This window comes from Aethalodelphis obliquidens, unplaced genomic scaffold (assembly GCF_003676395.1).
Source record: "Aethalodelphis obliquidens isolate GAN/ISIS:26980383/991018 unplaced genomic scaffold, ASM367639v1 scaffold14, whole genome shotgun sequence".
NCBI lineage: Eukaryota > Metazoa > Chordata > Mammalia > Artiodactyla > Delphinidae > Aethalodelphis > Aethalodelphis obliquidens.
In genome coordinates this window covers 1,370,553-1,398,339 of record NW_020837958.1, presented here as the reverse complement: position 1 = coordinate 1,398,339, position 27,787 = coordinate 1,370,553, and the positions used below count along the sequence as shown (strand labels likewise).

The 27,787-nt window shown below is 41.2% G+C and overlaps 1 protein-coding gene across 1 annotated transcript in view; it reads right to left on the bottom strand.

The window, feature by feature from the left end:
- LOC113625137 (olfactory receptor 9I1-like) overlaps positions 1-27,129 on the bottom strand; it is a 29,995-nt gene extending 2,866 nt beyond the window's left edge. Inside the window, 7 exon segments of the mRNA XM_027115654.1 lie at positions 1,851-2,011; positions 4,438-4,573; positions 21,177-21,184; positions 21,279-21,763; positions 21,766-21,905; positions 21,907-22,215; positions 27,083-27,129. Of these exon segments, the coding sequence (XP_026971455.1) occupies positions 1,851-2,011; positions 4,438-4,573; positions 21,177-21,184; positions 21,279-21,763; positions 21,766-21,905; positions 21,907-22,215; positions 27,083-27,129 (1,286 nt within the window).
- Positions 27,130-27,787: the final 658 nt, after the last annotated feature.

Here is a 27,787-nt window from a genome sequence, read left to right as displayed (position 1 = left end):
GGAGGGTTAGCAGCAACCCTGGCCTCTATCCACTGAATGCCAGTAACATTCCCCCCAATCTGTGACAACCAGAAATGTCTCCAGACATTGCTAATGTCCCCTGGGAAGCAAAGTCACTCTGAATTAAGAACAACTGAGATGCAAATCATGCGTGCAGAATGAATTTTCTTGGAAAGATCTGATAAAAGGATTCTTTAGTCTGGGGAAGGAGAAGTGAGGGGAAGATTCCTGAAATAGTCCTCAATGATGACCCCAAAGCAATGGGAAGCAATGCTCATTTCTCCCCTGGAGCTCTACTCTGCTCCCTTGTTTTATTTTTATGAAGTATAGTTGATTTACAATGCTGTACCAATCTCTGCTGTACAGCAAAGTGACTCAGTTATACACATATAGACATTCTTTTTTTTAATATTCTTTTCCATTATGGTTTATCCCAGGAGATTGGATATAGTTCCCTGTGCTATACAGTAGGACCTTGTTGTTTATCCATTCTAAATGTAATAGTTTGCATCTACCAGCCCCAATACTCTGCTCCCTTGCTCATTGGCTCCCTTGTTTCTTTCTCCCAGGATGGGGGAATTTGGCCATTGAGGTGTGACAGTCATGGGAACAGAAAAAAGACAAGCAAGACTAAGGTGAGACCAGAGGGAACTAGGTTGAAATCATTGAGGATGGGGACAAAACATCTATACTTGTTACAGTAATTTTCTTACTCTTTCTGATTACACAACCATGTGGAAAATGCTATGGATGTTTAGAGAAGGGAATGATAAACCCTGCCTGGATGAGTTGGAAGAAACTGCAAGAAGCATGGCATGATACTTGAGATGCAACTGCACTGAAATTAGAAGTCCCCCACCTGGAGACCTTCAATACTTAGGGGTCTGGGAAAGGACAAATGGGGCTCTATGGGCTGTTTTCTATTGTGTAAAAAAGATTGGCATCAATTGTCTATTTCCTGACATAAGGCTACAAGGCTACAACCGAGCAACTCCAGGTAGACACACTAGCTACCTCAGGATAAACTTGAACTGGCAATTATATATAATTTTTTGCTAAGTTATTTTAATATTAATTCTATTTCATTCTTATAAGGTAGTGATTGTTTTTATTTCCCACATTAAATCAAGAAACAAAAGAATTTGCCTGTGATCATACAGCTAATAAGTGGCAATTTGAGATTCAAGCCTGTGTTTTCTAAGTCCAACTTTTAATGTTTCCTCTGATAAGGAGCCATGGAATTCAGCAATAAGTACCGTATAAGACTCTTAAAAATATCATATTCTTTGATCCCAAATTCTACTTCTAAGTACTTATTATACTTATAGGAAATCAGAGGTAATCTTAAATATGTATGCACAAGTTATAACACAACAGAGGTATTTAAATTGCAAAAATTAGAAAACATTGTAATGTCTAATAACAAAAATATTTAAATATCTTCTTAATCTGTATTGTTTAATATTATGCAATCATGCTTCTGAAGATATATAACCCGGCATTTATTGGGATTATATATATATATATATATATATATATATATATATATATATATATAATTTATTTTGCTATTTGTTCATTAATCACCTTTGCCTTTAGCAAACTCCTTTGCTTTTGCAGCCAGAGAATGGTTGTGGAAGGTTTTGTTTGCTGAACAGCCTCAGAGTTGTGTAGGTCAATGGTCTACCCTACCAAGTACTCTGTCAGTTCAGCATAACAAACTCTGCTGGGTGCTTGGGGGTGAGAGGCGCTTGTGGGCTTGGTCCTTAGGGAGGTCTCTGCTCTCACCTTTAAGCGCCCTTCAGATAATAGCACTGTCATTTATCAGCAGCTCTTTTCCAGGAGGTAACCTCAAGTCAGAATGTCCAACAGTCAGGGTCTGTTCTCTCTGGTCTGGGAGGATGTAGATGTTTTGAATGTCAAACGTTGCCAGCATCTCCCCCTCTTTAGTGAAGCAAACCTCTTCCTGTGCTTTGGTGGTGAAGCGAACCTTTTGGGTGTAATGGAGCATCTGAGACAGAGACAGAAGGTAGAAGGAGGGAAGCTGGTTAGGAGCAGAAGAGGCACAGGGCTTCCTTCACATCATGGACTGTCCTCCCACATCTGTGCTTGCCAGCCCTTGGAGGAAGGCACCTTATCTCTGTACATTTTATGAAAAATGAACTCTGCTTTCTCATCTCCCAAGTTTGTGCTAACCTGTGATAAGCAGGGGATTGAAAGTTGAGTCAATGGAAAGCTGGCAGTATTGGGTCTTGCCTAAGCTAAATTCACTCATAGGATGGTCTTATGAACATGGGTCTCTGTTCATCCAATTTTGCACCATCTGTCCATACAAATTACTAAGCTTCCTTCTTCGTGCCAGACATGACTGGTAGCTAGGACACAAAAGCTCAGTCCTGCCTTCAAAGCGTCACCACGTTCATCTCTGCAGTGTGGCTAATTAGGGAATGCTTCTGATTAAAAGGTGTTATAGACCAAGGATTGTGAATGTTTCAATGCATCCCAAACACTCCATAGCTGGGAGAATCTCAGCTTCTGTGACTATCAAAGCCCCATTATCATTCCCTTCTGGGAATAGCTTAAGTAGTAAAAAGGGCAGGTCAGGCCAAGTGCCTTTAGGAGCCCACCAGGGTCTTCAGAGTGGGTGCTTTGGGATCTTTCAACACCTCTGGAGAAGATGGAATTAACTTTGATTCTGTGATTAGGTTGTGATCTTTTCCAGAAACCTGGAACTCTTTAAGAAAACCTTTGAGGTTCTTTATAATAGAGCTCCCTCTTGCCTTTCCGACCTTTTCTTTTCACTGTTTTTTTTCTTTTTCCTTAGTCTGTTCCATGCTTTGAACCAGCTAGATCACTTTCCCACCCCTGCACATGCCATACCCTCCAATATCTGGTATCTGTGATTGTTTATGACTCTTTACAACTAGAGTGTAAACACTTTGAAGGCAAGCACGCATTTTGCACATTTCTGTACCCCCATTGCTCCAAGGTGAATGAAGGTTGCTTTGTAAATGCTTGTGGCATGAACACATATATATATATTTTTAATTAATTTATTTATTTGCTCTTATTTTTGGCTGTGTTGGGTCTTGGTTGCTGTACATGGGCTTTCTCTATTTGCAGCTAGCGGGGGCTACTCTTCGTTGCGGTGCACAGGCTTCTCATTGTCGTGACTTCTCTTGTTGCAGAGCCTGAGCTCTAGGCGCGCGGGCTTCAGTAGTTGTGGCGCACAGGCTTAGTTGCTCCGCGGCATGTGAGATCTTCCCGGACCAGGGCTCGAACCCGTGTCCCCTGCATTGGCAGGTGGATTCTTAACCACTGTGCCACCGGGGAAGCCCCTGAACACATATGTGTTGAATTAAGCTATGGAAGCCCTGTAAGACTACAGGAGGGAGTTTGAACAAATCACTTTGCTGGGGGCAGAGTTGGGTCTAGAATCGTGAAAGATTCCTGGAGTTCTTCAGCTTTGAGAGGCAGTGCCCAGACTCTGGAGCCAGGTTGCCTGGTGTGATTTCCAACTCTACCTGAACCAGCTGTGTGGACTTTGGATATGTTATTCTACCTCTCAGTATTCTCATCTGTAAAAAGGGGACCTACCTCATAGGGTCATGAAATGTATTAATACGTATAAAGTGCTTGGAACTTTACTTGGATAGAATAGCACTCAAAAAGTGTTAATTAACTATTATTACTCTTATAGCCTTAGAAGAACTCACATGATATAAATACTGATAAAATTGCCTAAAACCTATCTTAAAGAAGCTGTGCCTGGTTTGAAGACATTCTTTTAAAATTAAGAGGAGTTTTCTTCTATTCTGAATTTGTTTCTATAACTTTGCTTGGATATTTGCAGTGGTGTGTTGTTAAATGTTTAACAACTGGCTCTCTGGGGAGAAAAGCCAGGATTTTAGTGTTTGCTGATTTCCATGGTTTAACAAACAATTTGCATAATTCCTGAATATTTTACAAAGACTCTCATTGCCAGTAGGAGCCAGCTCTCTCTTCTTCATCTAAACCCCTGATGTCTTTAATAATAAGGGATCTGATCCATAGTCACTTTGGTCCTAAATTCAGTTCACCTTTCATTAGACCATACCATCCGTCTGCTAGTCTCTGGGATGAACAGGGACTGGGCGAGGGTCTTGGCTGCCCACCTATCAAGGCCTGGCGTTCTGTGAATTAGCACAAGTGCCTCCCAGGAAGGGTCCTTATCTCTTGGGAGCAGTCCATCAGTTTCTGATAGGCAGCCAGCAGGGCTTTGGCGGCCAGGTAGGCTTGGTAAGTGGCCGTTAGATCAGGAAGTTTGAAGGCAGACAGATGGACAGCTGTCACGTTCTCAAGCCCCGTGCAGTTCTGAGCCCCTTCTCTGGCACTTGGGGTGGAAGCCCCTCATCCAGGCCACCTGCATCCCTGCAGCTGCTCCCACAGCTTCCTCACCAGACTGTTGCTTGCGTAGGCGGCTGGGCGCAGCGCCAACAGTAAATCCTCAAAGCCGGGCATCAGTCCTGAGTGTACGGTCATGCTCAAGCTGCCGTTCAGCAAGCCCAGAGCCGTGGGGCCCGGCACCGAGGGACTGTGGGAGAAGGAGGTGAAGAGCCACGTCCTCCCGGTCACATTCTTCCAAATGGCTTCGGCCAGGAGCCTGAGGTGGAAGTGCTAACAGTCACAGACGATGACGTGGCAGCTGCTCTGGCCTTTGATATATGTTATACATTATGTCCAGGTCGTTCCAAAGCCTATAGGCTCAGGCCCGAGAAGCCAATTCACCTCACTGCAATAGACTAAAGAACATATCTTAGGGTGCTGGTGAAAGAAAGATATGCTAAGTGTTTTGTCATTCTATATTGTATATTTCTTTACACTATTTGAGAAATGAAGGTTCAAGTGACTTAAAAACTTGAGTTATCATTAGAAGAGTTGAAACAGGATATAGAACTTCCAAAGCACTGTAAAGAAAATAGATTTCAAAAATCAGGAAATTTCGAGAAAGGAGAAAACAAGAAAGAAGTATAATAAATAGAAAACTATAATAATAGCAATCATAAATGAAAGCATAGACATCCCTTCTAACTAAATAACAAATGAAAGTGCCTTCTACTTATTATTTCTATCATTATGGTTTATTAGTTATTAATAAAAAGTTATGACAAAGCATATGAAAGGGAAAATTTTATAAGATGGTGGAATAACATCAGACACGTTAGAGTAAATGTGAAGGGTTAAATTACTCTAGTTAAGAGAGCTGTGTCACAGTACTATACATAAAATAGATAACTAGTAAGAGTAAATGTGAATCAGTAAATGTGAAGGGTTAAATTACTCTAGTTAAGAAGAGTGCTGTGTCACACTACTATATATAGGATAGATAACTAATAAGGACCTACTGTATAGCGCAGGCAACTATTCAATACTCTGTAATGGAAAAAAAATCTAAAACAGAGTGGATATATGTATATGTATAACTGATTCACTTTGCTGTATGCCTGAAACTAACACAACATTGTAAATCAACTATACGCCAATAAAAATTAAAAGAAAAAAAAAAGGAGAGTGTGCTGGGTTCGCTACTTCCTGTCTGGATGAACTCTCCAGCCATCTATATCCTTTGGGTGCCAGTATTCTGATGTCTATGGACCTTGTCTAGGGGCTGCCCTGCCCTCTCTCTTCCGGTCGGAGGCTTAACGTGAGACTGGGGGTGGGAGGAGAGTGAGGTTCGAGTATTCATGCACCCAGATGCCTCTCTGCTCAACCATGGGTTGTCAGTGGCTGCCTTCATCTGAGAAAGGCCACACCTCTAGTGGGCAGGACCCCTCCTACTACTTCCTCCCCTCCGTGCATGGGGAGGAGGGGCTTCTTACTGAGGCTGTGCCCTGGATGTTTTACCCTTAAGCCTGCCTACTCCTTTGGAAAGAACTCCTTCATCACATTCCCATGGGAGTGTGCCGTCTGTGTTTTGCCTTTCCAAGGTCAAAGCGGGGAGGATTGAGCAGTTCTGACACAGGTAGCTGGAGTAAACATTTTGACTAGTATAGACACTTCCGGGCTTCCCTGGTGGCGCAGTGGTTGAGAGTCCGCCTGCCGATGCAGGGGACACGAGTTCGTGCCCCGGTCCGGGAAGATCCCACATGTCACGGAACGGCTGGGCCCGTGAGCCATGGCCGCTGAGCCTGCGCGTCCGGAGCCTGTGCTCCGCAGCGGGAGAGGCCACAACAGTGAGAGGCCCGCGTACCGCAAAAAATAAAAAAATAAAATAAAATAAAGCAATAATAGGAATGGGTAACATTAAAGGCTTAAATGAGTCCACTTGCCCTGGAGGTTCTCCAGTCCTCGGGACCTAGGGAAGAATGAGAGGCTTTTGGAACAAAGGGGTGAGGGGTTAAGTCAGTGCAGAGTGTGATTTCTGGTGGGCAGACAGACCATGTGAGTGTCCATAAGTCCTGCTAAGCTTTCTTCAAACCCAATGATTAGCAAAAACTTCTCAGGACGATGACAGGATAGCTCTCTGGTTAAGTGAATATTAAAGCTAAGAAATGGTCATAGAATTAAAAGACTTTCTTTTTTTCATAGAGAACCATAAAGACTAAACAAAATATGGCTTGTCTATTGAGTTCCACCCTATAAAGCCTTCCCTGACAAGAGTCTTGCTCCTAAGGCTGGGCTCCAGTTCTTGCTTCTCTGTCCCTGCCAGTCCTAGGACCCTCCCCATCATCACATCATCACTGAGTTCTTTCTACTGCAGATTGTTTGAGCTCATGTCTTTTCCCCTCCAATTAGATTTTCAGCATTTAATGGGTCTTAGCTGTTGAGTGCATGAATGAATGCATGCTCTTCTCTCTCTTCCTTTTCATCTTCCGCCCTCTCCCCTCCTCCTGCAGGTTCCCCAAGTTAGTGCAGGGGTTTGCTGTCCCAGACTTTCTCCAGCCTGTTAGGGAAGCTGTACCACCAGGGATATGCAGACAAGTTCCTTTACTTCAAAGTCCTTGGTGACTCTCTCATCCTAGACTGGGCAAAATGATACTGAGGACTTGGGTATCTCTTTCTCAAAAGATAACTGCTCCTTCCAGGTTTACATTGTTATCCTTATTGTCAACAGCCATAACAGCTAACAGTTATGCGCATTTGTTATATACCAGGAACCGATTATTCCATTGTTAACACCCACAATGACTCTAAGAAGTAGATGCATCGCCGTTCATCTTTGTGACCTTCGTTTTGTAGGTGAGGAATGTGAAGCTCACAAGGGATGCCTTAATTTGTCAGGATCACATAATTAATGAGAAGTGTTAAGAGTCGAATCCAGGTTTCACTTTCCAGCCGGTGTCCTTCATCATTCCTACTGCTTCTGCTTCCCAGCCCATCTCTGTCCGGTTCCCTCTGCTGATGGTGCATTCTGGGATTTATGTGAAACAAGGAGAGTTTCTACTGGGTCCTTTGATTTTATGAACTATGGGGTTTTGCAAAACCAGAGTCGGCACAAGCAAGGAAGGTGTAGTCAATTTGGAGCTCCTTGAATTTTAGCAAAATAAAGATACCACCCGACAGGAGTGGGGTGCCTAGTGTTACAGAGGCTATGCAGACACTCCGAGTTCAGTGGACCTGGCAGTACGTGGCCTCCAAGGCTGATCCTGATGAAAACTAACTTAAATCGACAGAGGTTAACCTCATCACAAGTGACCCATTGGGCTGTGATGCTGGGGAGACCTAGGCGGTGGGCCACGTGTATCCTCAGGGCTGGAATGTAACTAACCAGACAGGTGACAGTACAATCAACTGAGGAGAGACTCAACCTGCCTGAGTGAAACACAGGAAGAGGATGTCCCAGCCAAGCTGAGCATTCTGGTTGCCGGGGCAGCTCTAATTTCATAGAGACAATAGTCTGGTTTCTTCCTTACGCTCCAATTCTTGGCTCATGGATTATCCTTCCGAGAAGAAGTTGGCTTCAGATAGAGGCTTTTCTGCAGGGAGAGAGTACGCTGAGCAGACAGTTCGAGGCTGTTGGTCGTGTTGGAAATCACATTTCTCACCCTAAGTTAATAAGTGGTGTCTGACTTTGACAATGATTTTGGGCAGCTTGAGCCGGCCCCACCAATACCAGGCATTTCTGGGTGAGTCCTTCTTTCCTGGAACTATGATATCATCCCATTGTCTGTGCTCCATGCACCTATGAGCTCTTTGAGGCTGGCAGCTGGAGCTTACTCATTAGTGTCTGGGGGGATTATGGTCTGGCCTGTAGCTGTTGTTCAGAGAACATCTATTGAATGGGTGTGAACCGTGCTAGTTTTAGAGCTCCAAAGCTGAGAAGGTAGTAATCAGCACCTCAATGCTGAATGTATCAGGAAGTTATTTTTTCCCTGTCACTGGGACACCTGACCCAAGAGTGATGGTTGCTATCCCAGTCTCGTGTGGACCATGGGGCTGGAGATAGAGGCCCAGGTGGGGAGGGGGGTGGCACTGTGGGGAGGATGGTCCTAATAGCACCCACCGTGCTGGAGTGGGACCTCAAAGCAGCCTGTAACCATGATGACTGGACTGATATCGTGCACTTTAACTATTTTCAATTAAAGCAATGAAGGCCTAGTAAAGTCATTTTTAAACTACTTTTTAAGACTTTTCTCATAAATAAAAAACTAGGAAAAGCAAGTCTCTGTCAGCCAAGTGTCCTGATGTCTGACTCAGAAGCTAAGGTCACTCTAACCCAACATTCCAGCTTGGAACCTTGAGGCTGTTCTCCCATGGTTGACCCTTCGAAAGCCACGTGGGTACCATGGTGTTATCGCTGTCTGGGTTCATGCTTGCCTTCTTGCCCAGAGGGTGAGTGCTTCTGAGGATAAGGCCATGGCCTCACATGTGCCTCACGGTACAAGTGGTTATAGCACAGTGCTCTACACCCTGAGTAGTGTGCACAATAAAAATTTGGAAAGAATAACCAGCTCCACAATAGGCAGCATTTTTATTTAGCTGAGGTTCCCTCCTCCTTGCTTCTTCTACCCTGGAGTCGAATTGCCTGATTTTGAATCCCAAATTACTACTTACTAGCTGTGTGATTTTGGGCAAGTGACATTTCCTCTTTGAGCCTCAATTTCATCCTCTGTAAAATGGGAATAATGATAATATCTACCTCATGAGTTGTGAGAATTAAATGAGATAATAAAATGAATATTATAATAATAGGAAATATGGACATAACACCGTAACTCAGGCATTTTTCTAAGTGTTTTACATGTATTAACTCATTTAATCTTCATAAGAATTTTGATACACGCAAAGTATCTAAAAAGCAGTTTCCACTAATGGTTACTATCCAATAAATGATAGATATAGTCATTATTAAGTCACTGTCAGCCAATATTGTAGAAGAAAGCATATGATAAGATAGGACGTGAATTTATATTAGGATGTGAATAACTGACAATAGCTGTACGTTACTCAAGAATAGCTATTGAGAATTAAATATTTGCATCTAATTAGATAATTTTTTTTTTTTGCGGTACGCGGGCCTCTCCCTGTTGTGGCCTCTCCCGTTGCGGAGCACAGGTTCTGGACGCGCAGGCTTAGCGGCCACGGCTCACGGGCCCAGCCGCTCTGCGGCATGTGGGATCTTCCCAGACCGGGGCATGAACCCGTGTCCCCTGCATCGGCAGGCGGACTCTCAAACACTGCACCACCAGGGAAGCCCCTCAAAGTTCTCTTACAAGTCTCATCAGGTTGTTGGTAGAATTCATTGCTTTGTGATTGTAGGTGTCCATTTCCTTAGTAGCTGCAGGCCAGGGGCTGGTCTTAGGCCACCCTCAGGTCCTTGCCACTTGGCCTCTCCTCTCACCACATGATAACTTACTTCTTCACGGTATGTAAGAGGATGTCTCTGCTGTTTTGAATTTCTCTTTTCGGCTTACTCCATAAGGTCAGACCCACCCAGGATAACTTCCCTTTTAATGAACTCAGAGCCAACTAATTAGAGACCCTACTTATATTCTCAAAAATCTGGTACCCTAATAATGGAAGCGCTATCCTCATCATATTCATCCTAGGGGAGGGGATCATACAAAGCGTGTGTCAATGGAAGCCGTCTCCGAATTCTGCCTATCCCAGCCAATCAGACAGATCTAGAATGCTGAATATTTAGAGCACAGCTATGTGTCTTGAAATAAATGAAAAGGAAGGAGGACTGTATGAGATTAAAAGAATGTAAAAAATGTAACAGTCAAATGCAGTGCTTCAATGTAGATCGGATCTGGATTAAAACTAATAAAAATTTAAAAAACCATTCTTGGGTAAATAAGGAAAATATGAATGAGGATTAAATATTAAGTTATGTGATGGGGTAACTGTCCACTTTCTTACGTCTGGTAGTGGCATTATAATATTATAGTCATGTAGAAGATATCCTTAATAGTCATAATATTTTTAAAAGTCATTGAAGTATAACACACATTCAGAAAAATTAATATCGTCCATGAATTTTCAGTCTTAGAAGACCTGAATTATTAGCACCAGATCAATACATCACCAATCCCTGAAACCCTTCTGTGTACCGTTCCGATCACCGCCCCCCCCCAATTCTAATAGCATTGATTAGTGTGCTTGTCTTTGTTCTTTTGTTGATGAAATCCCAGCCTCTGTCCTCTGGTGCCAAATAGAAATGCAGAGACAGAGTTTGGGGTGAAGTAGCAAAGAGTAGCTTTCATTGCTTTGCCAGGCAAAGGAGGCCACAGTAGGCTAGCACCCTCAAGACTGTGCCCTCCCTTGGGAGAAAATAGGAAGGGGTCTTATAGCTCAGGAGGGGAAGGGAGTACTGCAGATAAGGAGCAGGGCAGATGCAAGCTTGCATTCTTCTTTCCTCTTGGAAAACTTCTACATTGTCAAAGTTGATGTCAGGCAGTGTTGGGAGGGTTCCGGTGGTTCTTGAGGTTATCACACTGTGACTTTCTTTCTGGAATAAAGAAGGCTCACAGAGGGAATGTTAGGGAGTGCTTCCTCAGAGAAGCAAACACCAGGTGCATGGTACAGTTCTGATTAGAAAGTAATCATTTTCAAAATGTGATTAAGGAAAAAAGAGAAACATTTCTGTGAAAATGGTAGAGTGGGCTAAAGGAAGAAGGCCTAGCATATTGGAAGCAGCCTTAACCAATTTCTGCTATAACAAATCATATATCTGGAATCACACAGCATATTGTCATTTGTGTCTCATTCTTTCTATTCAACATTATGTTAGTGAGATTCATCCAGACTGTTGCAGTAAACTATAATATTTTTGATGGAATCACTGCCTTTTCTTCATAGAGGTATCTAATACACTTTAAGAGAATTTTGCTAAATGAAGGATGTTCTTAATTATATTTTTTTCACTTTGAACTGAACATTTCAATGAAAATAAGTATTTCCACTTGTGCATATTTGCCTCCAGTTAGAATATCTTTCTTTGACAATTTTTATGTCAAAAATCATAAAATTATGATACCTTGAATGTTTCATCAAATTTAAATGCTGAATGAAAAATGATTGACTTTATTATTTCACTCCAGTTCAGAATAGAAATTTATCCAATTGAAATCAGGGACTCCACCAAAAAGAGTCTTGTCACAAGTCAATATACTCCAAGCCACAATTATGTAATTTCAGAATTACATCTTGTACACAGATTTGCTTGTTTATTTTGTTTAGTTTTTCCTTTCCAATGGAATGGATAAATTTCAATGCCTTCCAGTTTGCAAGATTTGTTTTCAGTACTTGGAACTTGCTAACACCTTCAAAAGTTGAAGTTTCTTGTGCTCCATTCATTACATGCTTTGATTGAAGACACAAGACTTCTAACTGATTTTAAATAAATACAATACAAATTTTGGGAACATTTAAACAAATGAGCTCAATATTATTGTAGATCAGGTTGATTAAAAAGGAGCATTTCAGGACTTTCCTGGTGGCACAGAGGTTAAGAATCTGCCTGCCAATGCAGGAGACATGGGTTCGAGCCCTGGTCTGGGAAGATTCCACATGCCGTGGAGCAACTAAGCTCGTGTGCCACAACTACTGAGCCCGTGTGCCACAACTCCTGAAACGCACACGCCTAGAGCCCGTGCTCTGCAACAAGAGAAGCCACCACAATGAGAGGCCCACTCACCACAATGAAGAGTAGCCCCCACTCGCCGCAGCTAAAGAAAGCCCGCGGGCAGCAATGAAGACCGAATGCAGCCAAAAATAAATAAATAAATTTATTTAAAAAAATAAGCATTTCAAAGGCTTACCTACTTCTACGATGCTGTGGATAAGAAGCAGGAAAGAATTGTTGGTGCCATGCAGGAGAGTTTTTGTTTGTTTTGTTTTTTACTGTTCAATCCCATCTTGATCAAAACATTTTGTACTCCATTTCCCTAATTGCGTCTCTGTGAAAATGCTTGTAAATGTTAACAACTATAGCTTCTATTTTGATGGAAAAACCATCGTAACTTGTTTGGATGTGATTCTAAATTATGTGTTCCGCAACGGACTCCAAATATATTTCTGTGCCATAGTTTTTGTAATTCAATATGAACATTCTTTTTTTCATGATTTTGTGCTTTGGTAAAATTTGTATTTGTTTTATCACCACGCAAACAAGGAGTGTTGTCTTCAAGATTGATGTTTTATGTGGAATTTATAACAGCATTCATAATAATGTTGGATATTTCATATTTGACAGAATGAACTTTCAACAGCTTTACTATGAAGAATTGGATGAAAAAATGAAATTATTGGAGTAGGTTTTCTGTTTGAAGCATTTAATGACACTGACATAAAACTGTCATCATTTCACTCTGTGTAAAATGGTTCTTTTCTGTTGGAGACAATACATTACCAAGTACTGCTTTACTTTTTCTTTGTGTACAAAAAATTGGAATTAAAGAAATGAGCTAAATTACCTTTGATGAGAATGAAAAGTCACGCTTTGCAGAATGAAATGTAAACACACCTGCTGTTTTAAATTGTTCTCATCAGGCACAGTCTTTGAAAGCAAGGGTTAATGCATTTTCAGCTGATTTGTATCTTCTACTTTTCAAATCCTCATGGACACTACTAAGACTCCCACGTGGACGATAAATGATGACAAACATTTTGTACAAAATATATGTTCATCATCAACTGTTTTGAGTAACATGCACTTCTGTTTTTTGAGGGTTTTTGCTACCAAAAGGGCTTGTTGCAAAATATGAAAATGATACCAAAGAATAAAATATATTGGTCTGGCTTCGTACTGTACAAAAATGGACCAAATTACTGCAGCAGAAGCTTTTAGACTACTCTCTGTACGCTCTACAGCAGCGCTTCATTTATACCTAGGAGCCTGCCCAATGGACAACCTGTTGGCTTCTTGTGCTGTGGCATGGACCACAATACAACTGGCTAGTACACCAGTAGCTGCCAGGGGCAGCAGAGTTGAACATTTCTCTCTCCACCACCCTAGACCTGAGAAATGAGCTGTCTCCAGATTCTTGTGTCTAGGTGATTATTTTATTTTATTTTTTTAAAGCAGGGGGCACCTTGTTTGTTGTCCTTGGACAAGAGATTTCATTCTGGAAAAAATCAGGAAAAGAGAGAGAAGATGTGGCTGAGTAGTCTTTCAGATTTAAATACATGTCAAAGTGACAGCCCTGCTCACTCTATACATGTCCCAAACACTGTTAGATTGACCATGGTAGAAGGTGGAAGTACAAAAATGGAAGTTTATCAAACTAATAAAAAAGTGAAAAATCTGGGACAAATGCTACACTGACCAGGATGCCAGGACGACAGGTGTAAATAGAGACTGTCCTGGGAAAACCTTTAAGTTGTAAATGTGCTTTTCTTTTCCTCCCTCCCTCCCTCCCACCCTCCCACCCTTCCTTCCCTCTTTTTTTCTTTCCTCCTTTTTTCTTTCTCTTTTTCTTTTTGAAGCATTGAAGCCTTTCTTTCCTTTAAGATAACTGATTATTAAATATAGGTTTTTGGTTTTATGCTAGCAACACTTTATTGAAGTATAATTTAAATACAGTAAAATACACTAATCTTTGCAACTTACATGTGCAGATTAATGAATTTTAACAATATACAAGTACACATATAACCATCACACAGATCAAGGTATAGATTTCCATACCCCAGAAAATCCCTCCTGTCCCTTTCCAGACCATCCTTCTTCCCCCATCCTTCAGAAGCAACCACTATCTAGTTTCTATTACCACAGGGTTAGTTTGTCTATTTGAACTTCATAGAAATGAAATCATTCTGTCTGGCTTCTTTCATTCATCATAATCTTTTTTTTTGAGATTTGTCCATGCTGTTGTATGTATCAATAGTTCATTTCTTTAAAAAACTGCTGAGTTTGAATATACTACAATTTATTTATCCATTCCTCTGTCTTCACACATTTTGGGTTGTTTTCAGTGTTGAGTTGCTGTGAATGAAGCTGCAGTGGACATTGTTGTAAAAGTTGTTTTGGGTGAACACAGGCATTCATTCTCATGAGTACCTACTAGGAGAAGCTATTACTGGGACATGGGGTAGGTGTACCTTTAACTTTATAAGAAACTGGAAAATGATTTTCCAAAGTCATATAATTTTATACTGACCATGCCAAGTGTCAGAAAGCATATGGAGAAACTGGAGTTCTCATACATTGCAGGTGGAAATGTCTTGGAAGTTGTTTAAAACTTTAAACATATACCTACCATAAACCCCAGCCAATCTACTCCCAGAGATTTGCTCAAGAGAAATGAAATGAATACGTTCACACAAAGACGTGTGCACAAATGTTCAGAGCAGCTTTATTTGTATCAGGCAAAACTGGAAACAAGTTAATGTTTAGCAACAGGTGAATGGAAACAAAATTCTCGTGTATCCATTTAATAGAATGCTGCTCAGCAATAAAAAGGAACTAATAGTAAATGCAACAACATGGATGAATCTCAAAATAATTATGGTGAATAAAGCCAGACAAAAAAGAGTACATGCTTTTGATCCAATTTATGGAAAGTTCTAGCAAATGCAAGCCAATCTATAATAACACAAAGCAAATAAATGTTTGTGTGGGAATGGAGGTTTGGAGACATGGATTACAAATATGCACGAAGAAACTTTTTGTGGTAATGGATATGTTCTTTGTATTGATTGTGGTAATAGTTTATACATATGGCAAAACTCATCACATCGTACACGTTAAATATGTACAGTTTATTTTACATCACTTAAACCTCAATAAAGCTAACTTTAAAAAGTTGGAAATTGTTCATTTCTCTTACATTTCCTGGAGAAGTATGTGTAGAAGTGGTATTTTTTCCTTAAATGTTTGAGAGAAATCATTAGCATCTGGAGGTTGTTTTTAATTTTTCCCTTTTTTGGGGGGGGAGGATGGTTCTTAATTACACATTCAATTCCTCCAACAAATATAGGATGATTCAAATTTTATTTATTATTATTTTAGTTTGTGAACTTATGTTTATTAAGGAATTTGTCTATTTTCTCTAAGTTATAACATTTATTGGCATAATGCTGGTTATAATATCTCCTTATTCTATTTTATGATAGCCATAGAATCTGTAGTAATGCTCTTTTTAATTTATTTTATTGTTATTTATGACTTCTGTTAATCTTTTCAAGGAAGCAAAATTTGACTCTGTTGAATTTTTAAAAATCTATTTTTATTAACAGCTTTGTTGAGGTATAATTGACATTCATCTATTTCTATTTCATTGATTTTTTCCCTCATCTTTACTACTTCTTTTGTTCTGTTTTTTTGAGGGGGCTGTTTAATTCAATCTTCTTTTTCTAGGTTCTTGAGGTGGAAGCTTAGGTCATTGATTCTAGACCTTTGCCCCCTAGTATAGTCATTTAGAACTCTATGCACTGTTTTAACATCATCCCCAAGTTTTTACATGTTTATTTCATTAGTGTTCAGTTGAAGATATTTTCTTATTCCCATTTTAATTTATGTTTCCTGCACATGTTATTTAGGAGTGTATTCTTTCATTTCTTCTAGTTATTAATTACTAGTGTTACTAGTTTAAATCCATTGTGGTAAGAGAACTTGTTTCGTTTCATTTCAATCCTTTGTGATTTACTGAGACCTGACTAACATAAGATCCATTTTGGTGAATATTCCACGTAAACTTGAATGGAATTTGGATTCTGTGGGCTTTGGGTGTGTAGCATTCACATATATCAATTAGATCAAGTTGGTTAGTGGCATTCAAATATCTATTCTTACTGATATTTTTGCCTACTTTTTCTTCATATTACTGAAGAGAAGTGTTAACATATCCAACTATGTATTTTCTTCATGTATTTTGAAGCTATGTTATTGGGTGCATAGTGGTGTAAGATTGCTATGTCCTCCTGATAAATTCATGTTTTTCTTTATCTCTGGTTGTATTCCTTGTCTTGAAATCTCTTGTTCAATAATAACATAGACATCCTAGCTTTATTATGCTTAGTGTTTCTATGGCATATCATTTTTCATTCTTTTACTTTCAACCTATCTATGCCCTTATCTTTAAAGAGTGTCCTCTGTAAATGGCATATGGGTGTATTTTATTATTATTTGAATTTTAATAGTGTGGCAATCTCTGTCTTTTGATGAGAGTGCTTTGCCCATTTACATCTAAGACAATCACTGATACGTTTTGGTTTAAGTTTTTTATTTTATAACTTTTCTATTTCTCACGTCTGCTTTTTGTTTCCTGTTTTTCTTTTCCTGACTTGTTTTGCACTCATTTTTTTTTTTTAGTATTCTATTTTATTTCTGTTTTTGGCTTTTGCCATACCTGTTGGTATAATTTTTTTAAAGCAGTTGCCCTAAAGTTACAATAAGCATCATTTTGGTGAGTAATCAACTACCTCAACACTTAGTGGCTTAAAACAACATGCATTTATTTACTTATACTAATTTTTGAGTCATATCAGGTGTGGTTGTGATGCCAGTGGGCTGCTAGGCTTTTTCCGGTATTTCTCTACACTGTATTGCAGTGCATTGTGTTGCAGGATTGAGTAAGGCATCTGTGCTGGTAGCACTTGCTTTGATTGAATGTGGAATGAAGTACAAAGATGCAGTTCAGTTTATAAGACAAAAAAGAAGGGGAACATTCAATTCCAAAAAACTGCTTTACCTGGAGAAATACGGACCTAAGGTGCAATTATACTTCAAAGATACCAATGGGCATTGTGTGTTCAGTAGAAAGAAATGTATATGAAAGCTGACTTGTTCGTGGTATTTAGAGGGAACTCTTGGTACCTGAAAATGTGAATCTGGAAGCCTAACTGTGTCATCAAAGTAGTGATGGATTCAGTGCTCCTCAACCACTCTCCTAGTGATTGAAAAAAAGCAAACAAAAAAGAAATCCCTCTATAATATGAATAAAATGTTTAAGAAAAGAAAAAGAAAAAAAAAACCTTCTCAGTTCTGGGCAAGGGGCAGTAATCCAACTGGCATTATAAGTTGGCATACCACAGTTCAAAAGTTGGACTTCTTTTTTTCATCATCTCAGCACTAATCATGAAAAAGTTAAGACATTTTTAGTTTATTTTTATTTTGTATTTTTTAAAATTTTTATTGGGATATAGTTGATTTACAATTTTTTATTAGTTTCAGGTGTACAGCAAAGTGAATCAGTTATACATATACATATATCCACTCTTTTTTAGAGTCTTTCCCGTATAGGCCATTACAGAGTATTGAGTAGAGTTCCCTGTGCTATATAGTAGGTCCTTATTAGTTATCTATTTTATACATAGTAGTGTGTATGTGTCAAAAGATATTTTTTAAAGCATAATAATTTATAGTTCCTGTTTTTTTTTGGCGGTACGCAGGCCTCTCACTGCTGTGGCCTCTCCCGTTGCGGAGCACAGGCTCCGGACGCGCAGGCTCAGCAGCCATGGCTCACGGGCCCAGCCGCTCCGCGGCATGTGGGATCTTCCCGGACCGGGGCACGAACCCGTGTACCCTGCATTGGCAGGTGGACTCTCACCACTGCACCACCAGGGAAGCCCTAGTCCCTGGTTTTTATTCTGTGTTTTGACCAATACTTTAGGAAATCTCATGCCACTGAATTTCTTTAAACTATCCAGCGGCTATAGAAGCAACCACCCACAACGCAGTCTTGAATTACTCATGACTTACGTATCACTCACCATGTTAGAGAGAGATTATAGTTCCCACAGCTTTGCCTTTACCAGAGATCACATTTCAGGAGGCCACTGTTCATACTCTATTGGTTGTTTCATTATTGTGAGCTATGGGATGCAAGAGTACCAGTCTGCATCCTATTTCATAACACTAGATATATTCTCACTGTTTCAGTCTCATTCAGGCAAGATAGCCAATCCTGTGATGACTAATTTTATTTTTCAATTTGACTGGGCCATGGGGTATTCAGATACTTGTTAAATATTATTCCGGGTGTGTCTGGGTGAGAGTGTTTCTGGATAAGATAACATGTGAATTGGTAGATGAGTGAAACAGATTGCCCTCCTCGGTGTGGGTGGGCCTCATCCAATCTGTTGAAGGCCTAAATAAAACAAAAGTCTCAGTGAGGGAGAATTTGCTCTCTCTGCCTGACTGTTTTCGAGGTTTTCTCCTGTCTTCAGATTTGGATTCAAACTGGAATGTACACCATTGGCCCTCTGGGTCTCCAGCATGCTGACTGCAGATCATGAGATTTCTCAGCCCCCATAATTATATGAGCCAATTTTTTACAATAAATCTCTGTCTCTCTGTCTGTCTGTCTCTGTCTGTCTGTCTGTCTCTCTCTCTCTATATTTTTATATGCATACAATATCTATATTTAATATATCTATATCTAATATACCTTGATTTCTTCAATTTCTCTGATAGTTTATTGCCTGCAACAATCTTAGGGGTGGGGAATCAAGGCTCCTCTTTTGTGTGTGATATGTTTGAAAAATCTATTAGCCAACTGGGATTAGGCCTTTCTCTTCCTCTCTCATCCTTCCTCCTCTTTACACATGGGCTTCTTTCTTCTCTCTCTCCTACTCCTCCTGTTAATATGGCTGGAGTTATGGCTTCCTACAAAATATTTTTGGCTTCAGTTAGAGTATTTTAGGGTACTTCTCATTTTATGAGTATAGTTCCCAGAGGACTCTGATTAACTGAGTTTTGTTGAGAAGCCCATGTGCGTTCCAACGAAATTGGACCAGGTAGAATGTGCTATTTTGTACAAAACAACTACTCTTGCAGTAACCATATGAAGGAGGGGACCATTTTTCCAAGTATGAGAGGGGTGATTTGTAGAAAATAATCTGAACAATGAAAAAGTAATCTAATTATTCAGGATTTTGTAGGATGCTGGTAGTTGCAACGGAGGCAGGAGATAGATAAGCCTTCAGGGCAAACAGTTTGAGTTCATTCCCTGTGGACCGATACTCCTACTCCGAGACAGGAATAACAGGACAATTGAGAGAGGAGGCTGGTCCCCGCCCAGATAGAAGATAAGAGACCACATATTCCTTATTCTTGAAGTCAGGAGACCTTCCTGACTACACAAGCGCAGAAAGGTTCCTTGGAGGTCAAAAGGGGAGTGATGCCAGCTACCCATAGGCCTCTTTGGTAGAATCCATCTTGGCTAAGAGATGCCTGTGCCCACATGGGAAAATCCTGAGCTACACCAAATATGGACTCTGAACCAGGCAAATCAAAATGATTGGTCAAAGGAAACACGGAAGTAATGCCCCATAAAAGTGACTCAAACTGCCCACGAGGTGCGACTCTATCTCTGAGCCTGCCTGTGTTATCTATCCACATGTACTGTACTTAAATACTTTACTTGTCTCACTACTTTCCGTCTTAGTGGGAATTCTTTTTCTGCAAAGCTGTAGGGCCAGGGCCTTGTCACCGACCACTGGTCTAGTGGCTAGGATTCGGTGCTCTCACTGCCGTGACCTGACCTCAATCACTGGCTGGGAACCGAAACCCTGTTTCAAGTCGCTGCGGGCCAAGGTCACCTGAGATCACAACGACAGATAATCCCTGTTGCAGAGTCAATATTGCTTAGCAAATATTCCATTTGCTCTTTCACTTTTAATGGTCCCCATCTAGTGAGGCAGGACTGTGTGACTAGTTCTAACCAGTGGGCTGAAGCATACTGTCCATGTACAATTCTGTAGTCTTTTATCCCCTGCTCTTGTGACTAGGAGTTTTCATGTTCTAGATGGTGCAACTACAAAGTGGTGGAGCCACTTTAAGCCTGGGTCTCTGAATGACTACATGGAGCAGAGCCCCCTGCCAATTTGCACAAGAAAAGAATTGTTAACTAGAATAAAACCTTTGCATTGGAGCTGACGATTGCCACAGCAAACCCAGCCTATTCTGACTATAATCCAAACCACCAAATTGATTTTCATCATCTTCTTTAATCCTTACAACAAGTCTTTCAAATAGGAAATAGTAATTTTTTTTTGATTTGAGGAAACTGATATTCTAAGATGATAAGGTTTTACCTTAGAAGGTAATACCGTATATGAATGTTGGCTATAGATCTCTCATTGCTGACTTTGCAGACCCCAAGAATGAGTTTATTGAGAGCAGTAATTGTTGTGAGTCAGCCACTGATTTTAGGAGGAGAAACCAAGGAATTGGAGATCCAGGATGTAGAGAATTGCCACTCGAAAGGTAGATATTAGCATCCCGGAGATATTAGGAACCACTTGGGAAGACGTAAGTGGAAGAGTAGCTAAAAGGAAGCACCTCTCCCTCTACAACTCTAATCTGTACCAATTGGAAATTCCACTGGGTTCACAGTTCTTTTCATTACCTTCCTCATAATGAGTTGGCAGGTTATCCATACCATAAGAACACCCCTTATTCTTTCATTAGTATGATTCCCAGCTATGATCTTCCATAAAGAGTAAAAGTCAATATTAATGAGCACAGAGACAAAAAGGATAAAAAAGGAGAAACTGGAAAACTCAAGCATGGTTGAGTTGGGGAATGGGAGGTTGGATATGGTGGCTGGTTTACTATGATTATGCTATCTTTTGGCTCTGTGATATCAGAGAGTAGCACTCTGGCCCTGAGAGTTTGGCGGATGGACTAAAGAGGAGGAGGGGAAGAAAAGAGAGGCAGAGGGAGCCATCCAAAAAATGTCACCAAACAGTTTTCCTTGCAGAGCTGGTAGCTCTTGCTCACTTCTCAGGTGACAGCGAAAGGCACCTACCGTTCATTCTGGAGGGCAAGCACCATATGGTATTGATGCTTATCAGAGCCTGACGATCTGGGGAGAATATGGGTCAGGATGAAGGACGCTCATCTAAGCTACCTCCCTCAGGAACTGGATTTTACAGATGACTTTTCTTATTGCAGCTTTTACGTCTTTGTTCCTCAAACTGTAGATCAAAAAGTTCAGCATGGGGATGACCACAGTGTAAAAGACAGACACAGTCTTGTCCTTCTCTGGGGATTTGTCTGAGTTACTTCTCTGGTACATGAAGGCAAGTGTCCCGAAGAAGAGAACAACAGAGGTGCAGGTGGAGAAGGTCTTGGCTCTCCCACCAGCAGACTTCACTCTCAGGATTGTTCTGATGATGAGCATGTAGGAGACCAGAGTGATCACGACATTGGCCAGGAACATGAGTTTGGCAAAAAAGAGGATGACAATCTCACTTTGTGTCACGTTGCTGCAGGCAAGCTTCAGCAGTGGTGGGAGATCGCAGAAGAAGAAGTTGATCTGACTGTCATCACAGGAGGAGAGGATAAAGATGCACATGGTATGCAGGATGGCCCCCGATACCCCACAGACATAGGCCCGGCCAAAAAGCCCCTACAGATGCCCCGAGTAATTGCTACGTTATAGAGCAATGGGTTGCTAATGGCAACAAAGCGGTCATAGGCCATTACTGCCAGCAGGTAACACTCTGTGCCTGCACAGATGGTGAAGAAAAAGAACGGAGCCACAGGAGATGACCGTTTTGCTCGTGGTCAGTGTGGCTGGGACCTGAAGGGTGATGACCGAGGTAGAGCAGGCATCTGGCAGGGCAAGATGGCTCGGGCAGAAGTACACTGGGGTGTGGAGTTGAGTGTCCATTTGGATTAAAATAAACATTCCCACATTTCCCAGATGGGTGACTAGATAGAAGATGAGAAACATCAGGAAGAGTGGAACGGCCGGTTCAGGGTGATATGTGAAACCCACACGAATGAACTCTGTCACAGTGGTGAGATTTCTTTTGGCCGTTGGCTCCACATGGCTGGGTGGCCTGAGGAGAAAGGAAGTAGAGATTCCAGAGCTGAAGGCCTTTGTCTTCTTCAGTGTCAGACCTTAGGTGAAAACCTCAGATATTTTTCTGCTCAGAGAGAGAAGAGAATGTTATCACTTTAAGAATCTACAACTGGCAGTGACTATGGAGAGAGTTTGCCTATCTCTGCATCCCTCCTGAAAATGGACCTTGGGGAGGTATTTCTTCAGGTTCACTTGCTTATTGTCTGTGACTTTCTTTCAGAACAGAGAACTGTAGACTATCAAGACTGGAAGGGACCAATCTGGAGTCTCTCTCTTCTAGAATATTCCCAACAAATTGTCATGTAGCCCAGGTGTACACCAGGGCTGACACATATGGATTCTAAGGCTGTGTCCTGTTACCTCCCGGCAGGGCCATTTGTATAGACTGTGATGTGAATGATGCCTCCAGAGTGGTCAGATGCAGAATCCTGTGTTACGTGATGGGGTCTTTCTGGGCACTCTGCCTTTGGAACATTCTCCCTGTTGGGAAAGCCACAGTGCTCTTTCTGCATCTTCTTTTTTATTTTTATTTTTTTTACATCTTTTTTGGAGTATAATTGCTTTACAATGGTGTGTTAGTTTCTGCTTTATAGCAAAGTGAATCAGTTACACATATACATATGTTCCCATATCTCTTCCCTCTTGCGTCCCCCTCCCCCCGCACCCTCCCTATCCCACCCCTCTAGGTGGTCACAAAGCATCGAGCTGATCTCCTTGTGCTATGCGGCTGCTTCCCACTAGCTATCTACCTTACGTTTGGTAGTGTATATATGTCCATGCCTCTCTCTCGCTTTGTCACGGCTTACCCCTCCCCCTCCCCATATCCTCAAGTCCATTCTCTAGTAGGTCTGTGTCTTTATTCCTGTCTTACCCCTAGGTTCTTCATGACATTTTTTTTTTCTTTCTGTATCTTCTACACATTAGTATTATGCTCGATTCTGCACATTGAGTAAAATCCCTCTCTCCCAAGACAGTTATTATACCTACTTGTATCTAGTCTCCTATTCTGCAAGTCAAACATTTCCAGTCATTTCAGCAACTCCTGGTGAGCCCTTTCACAATCCATTTCTGCTCTCCTGTGAACAAGGTTATCGTCTGTCTTGGATCTCTTTCTTGAGGGTCCTTGAGAGAAAGTGATTCTGTGAAAACCATTAGATTTATGGAGCCCTTATTCTGTGTTGGACATTTCCACATTAATTGGCTGATTTCTGTCAATAATCCTGAAATAGCCGTTATGAATGTCATGCTTGAAATGTGTAAGCTGAGGGTGAGGAACTTAAAGTGGCTTTTGTCAAAGAATAAATTGCAAGTGCAGAAGCCAGGATTTAAGCTATGGTGTCACAACCCTAGGGCACTGCTTGTTTCATTAATTTTTAGCCTTTGTAGTCTAGAAGTAGCTCACAGAGAGGGGGTTCATAGAATTTGGTAGAACCAGTTTCCTGTAGAAATCAGGTTGATTCTTCACTTTCTGGTGGTGGAATGAGTTCTTTTGTAGCTGTTGATGGCTCTGGGCTCTGTTCTCCAGGACGATGCCTCTAGGGGTTGAGGGTGGAGGCTGCTCCATCAGGGATTCTGAGATTCATGGGGAGGCTGGTTGGAGTCAGGGTTAAAGACTTGTTTGTGAACTATGGGGTTCTCACTAGCCATAGAACTTCCACAGAACATTTCAGTTTTGATCCTGAGAATTCCATGGCTCATAGGCAAAATCAAAGTCCTGGTGTTTCAGACACAGAATACCAGGTCCACCAAGTTTCTAACAATTAACTTATCAAAGTAAGGTATGGAAACGGATGCCTATCAAACGTACTGATTAGCGGTAGCTTGAGTATGGACCACCCTGGTTTATTCCATTGCTCCCATCTTCTTTGATCTTAAACATCTTTCTTCCAGAACTGCTGTTACTGTGATATTTCTGTGCTCCAACCACCTGCTTCTTTCTGTCCCTCTGTTAAATGTTTCCCATCATTTTTCTCTTCTCTGCTTCCTCATAACTTTGACTTATACATAGTTGTGGCTATTCACCCCATGGAAGTTCATCATCTTTACCTCTATTGAAAAACTGAAAAATTATTTCAGTTTTTTTTTAGTTCAAATACTTTAAAAAGGGAATTTGATTTATCCAGCTGCCTTTTTGAGAGCCAGTCCAAAAGTTAAAAAGTTGAAATTATATAGCCAGCCTACATATTAACTGTCTGCTGTGTCCAAAGGGTCAGTTATGTGATACAAAACATAGCTTCAAGCCTTCAGGTGGGTTGTGGAAAGCACCGGCACTGTGACATCTCTTTGAGACCCGAGTCTCGAAAACTCAGTTTGGAACCTACTGGTATAGGCATCCTGAATTTGCACTCACATCTATTATTCTGTTCCATGGCTCAATACATCCTTCTTTCAAAGCAGAATTCTTTATCCTTATTTAGCCACAGAATCTTCTCTTCCTTCTTTCCACAGAGATGGAAATTTAGAGACATGGAACCCATGCTTTAGGACACACTTAACTAGATGTCCTCTAACAATTTTTTTGCTATGCTTATATCTGAAGCTCAAGATTATAAATATAAGTTTCTTTGAAGCTTTTAAAAGATTACTCTGAATATTTCAATATTTGGACTAGATAGCCAGCACATTCAGATTGCTAAACAATCATATGCTTTAGAGACTTATAGCAACATCCCACTGCTTAGTAGGATTTGGACTGGCCAATCCCACCATCTTTTTTCAGAACAGTCATGACCTTTCAGTCCAGCCCTTGGACATGTTCCACAACATTTGCATAACTTGGTTCACATGGCCTGAGAATAGACACCATCATGCCCTCGTTGACCTAAAAAGAAATATTCATCTGGCAGCTTTCTTCTGCATGGTGGTAGCTAACACGTGTACCTATTCAAAACATTGTCTCAGTGGGTAAACCTCACAATGAGAACATTCCTTGGAACTGTGAGTCATTAGCTGTTGTCTGGTAGTTTCTGTGTCCATGTCTGTCCAATGTCTGACATTATGTTAGAAGAGCATCTGGGTGACTGGTTTCTCTTTCTCTCCAGGATTTGGGGGTCACTGTGCACATGACCCTCAGGATGGGCTCATATGCTCTTCTCCACACTGGTTGGAAATACCTATGACCCTCACACAGAACCCTGGAGTCGGAAAGGACCCCGTGGGGCAGTTCTGTGATTTTCCTGCTCTGCTTGTCAGAGACCTCAGCCTTTGTGGAGATGCCTCAAGGGACACAGCAGTGGGAAGTAAACGGGAGGCTGAGCAGGTGGGGAGCTGCCAACTCAGCCCCAGCTTCAAACAAAGCAGAGCTTCTTTTAACACTGGTAAACAAACAGGTGTTTCATTTCATTTTGTTTGAAAAGGGCGTTCCAGTGTTAAAAAAAGATTAACATCTGGTCCAACATGTTCTTTTCATTTAGCAGAAGAGAATATTGAACCTCGGAGAAGTTAACTTTTACCTGATGTGTCAGAAAACATTCCCTCCCAAATTTATCTTGATGGGTCCTCAATACGAGCATCTTATCTGGTGCCTCGGGAGAGGCCATGGAGTTGGGAAAGAACAAAGCAGTCCAGGATGGAGCCACAAGGATGGGAGGATTGCTACGACATAGTCAGGACACTCAGAGGCCAGGTCACCGAGGTTTCCATCTCGTCACCTTCCTCACTGCACATCCCCTCCTGTAACATCCATTTCTACATTATCTTTTCAAAAGCTTCTTTCAAGGGTCTTTCTCTCTGACCTCACCAGCTGAGACAACCTCCTCAGAGGGATGGGACTCATCCTTGGTACATGCTCTGAATACCTAGTTATTCAACCATGTGGGTGACAAGGGGAGTAATAATATCTCGATGCCAATTACTGTTCCCTGCACTTGACATATATGTTCCTAACTGCTGCAACCATCAGTAAGTACGTAGGTCTATGCTTGTTTCACAGAAGACAGAATTAAAGCCTTGGGAAAATAACCTGTGCAAAAGGTCACACAGATAAAATTTAAAATTTTTCTAACTTTTGGAAAGCACACTTAATAGTCTCTGGAAAATATATGATCTCCCAACATAGTTACAAAATTTACATTACCTCATAGGGAAAGAACTGGTCCTTTTGTTCCCGCGAGGGACTTCTATGAAGCACTGATGATATTTTTGTTTTCTGAGCAGATCCAAGGAGATTGCTGCTGTGGCGCTCTGAAAGCCATAGTAAATGCAATTACCTAATCTTCCTTGGGCTGATTTTGCCGATATGCGGAAACCCACTTTTGAATAAACTCGCAGCAGGTAGCAAGACCAGGCTGTGCACTCAGTTTTATCCAGAGTTCCTGGGCAACATTCAAAGCTTGCAACCTCTAGGTTCTCCAGGTGTCTAACTGTTTCGCCTTCCTGCCCAATTCAGATTGCCTTGTTTCTGAATCGTTGAGTTTTCTGATCCAATTGAATCCTTTGGTGTTTTTAACATCTTACAGCTGTCACCTAAGATGATGCTTCTGGTATGAAGATGGTAATGCTAAATGAAAGGGGGACTCTTTTTTCTCTATGATTCACTGTGATAATTCACCTGCCTGCAGTGGGGGTTACGTGAGTCCAGACTTGCCTGCAAATCGCAAAATGAGTGGGACAGGGCTTTATGTTTCTGGGAGAAGTCTTCTGCCATCAATTAGAGCTGACTCAGGGCTCTCAGTAGGTAAGAAAACAATGGGTCTGGGGATTAAAAAGCTCAGGAGGGTAAGTGGTAGATCCTAAATGACATAATTTCCCATGTTCCTCTCTGTGCTCATCAGGGACTGAACATCCTCACTTCCATGCCACTTCCTCCAGGGCTGGAAAGAAACGGAGAGACAATCCAGACCTACTTTGATACATTACAGGTGAAGGTACAGACCTGGGGGTGGTGGTGCATGTCTTATCCGAGGTCACATAGCTTCTCAGCTGCCAGCTGGAGGGCTGATCAGAAATGATGGTGGAGGATGGCTATGGTCAGGGCGAGGAGACTAGGACCGTGAAACCACAGTCTCACCCATTAGTCTGGTCTGCTCAAGGATTCTGCTTCCTTCCAGACCCAGTTCAAGTCTTACCACTTCTGGGAAAGCTGACTAAACCCAATATAGATGTTCCCGGTCCTCAGTGAACTGTACCTGGACTTGCTTTCCATTCTATATTGAGGCAGAGTCTGGAGTATCAGGTCTTCTTTAGTTTAAACATCCGCCTCACAAAATGTTCTGTGGGAGAAGGGTTCAGTCCTTTAGCCTATTTATTTTTTTTTAAAAAATTTTTATTTTATATTGGAGTATAGTTAATTTACAATGTTGTGTTAGTTTCAGGTATACAGCAAAGTGATTCAGTTATACATATATCCACTCTTTTTCAGATTCTTTTCCCATATGGGTTGTTATAAAATATTGAGTAGAGTTCCATGTGCTATACAGTAAGTCCTTATTAATTATTTATTTTATATATAATAGTGTGTATATGTTAATCCCAAACTCCTAATTTATCCATCCCCCCACCTTTCCCCTGTGCTAACCATAAGTTTGTTTTCTATGTCTGTGAGTCTCTTT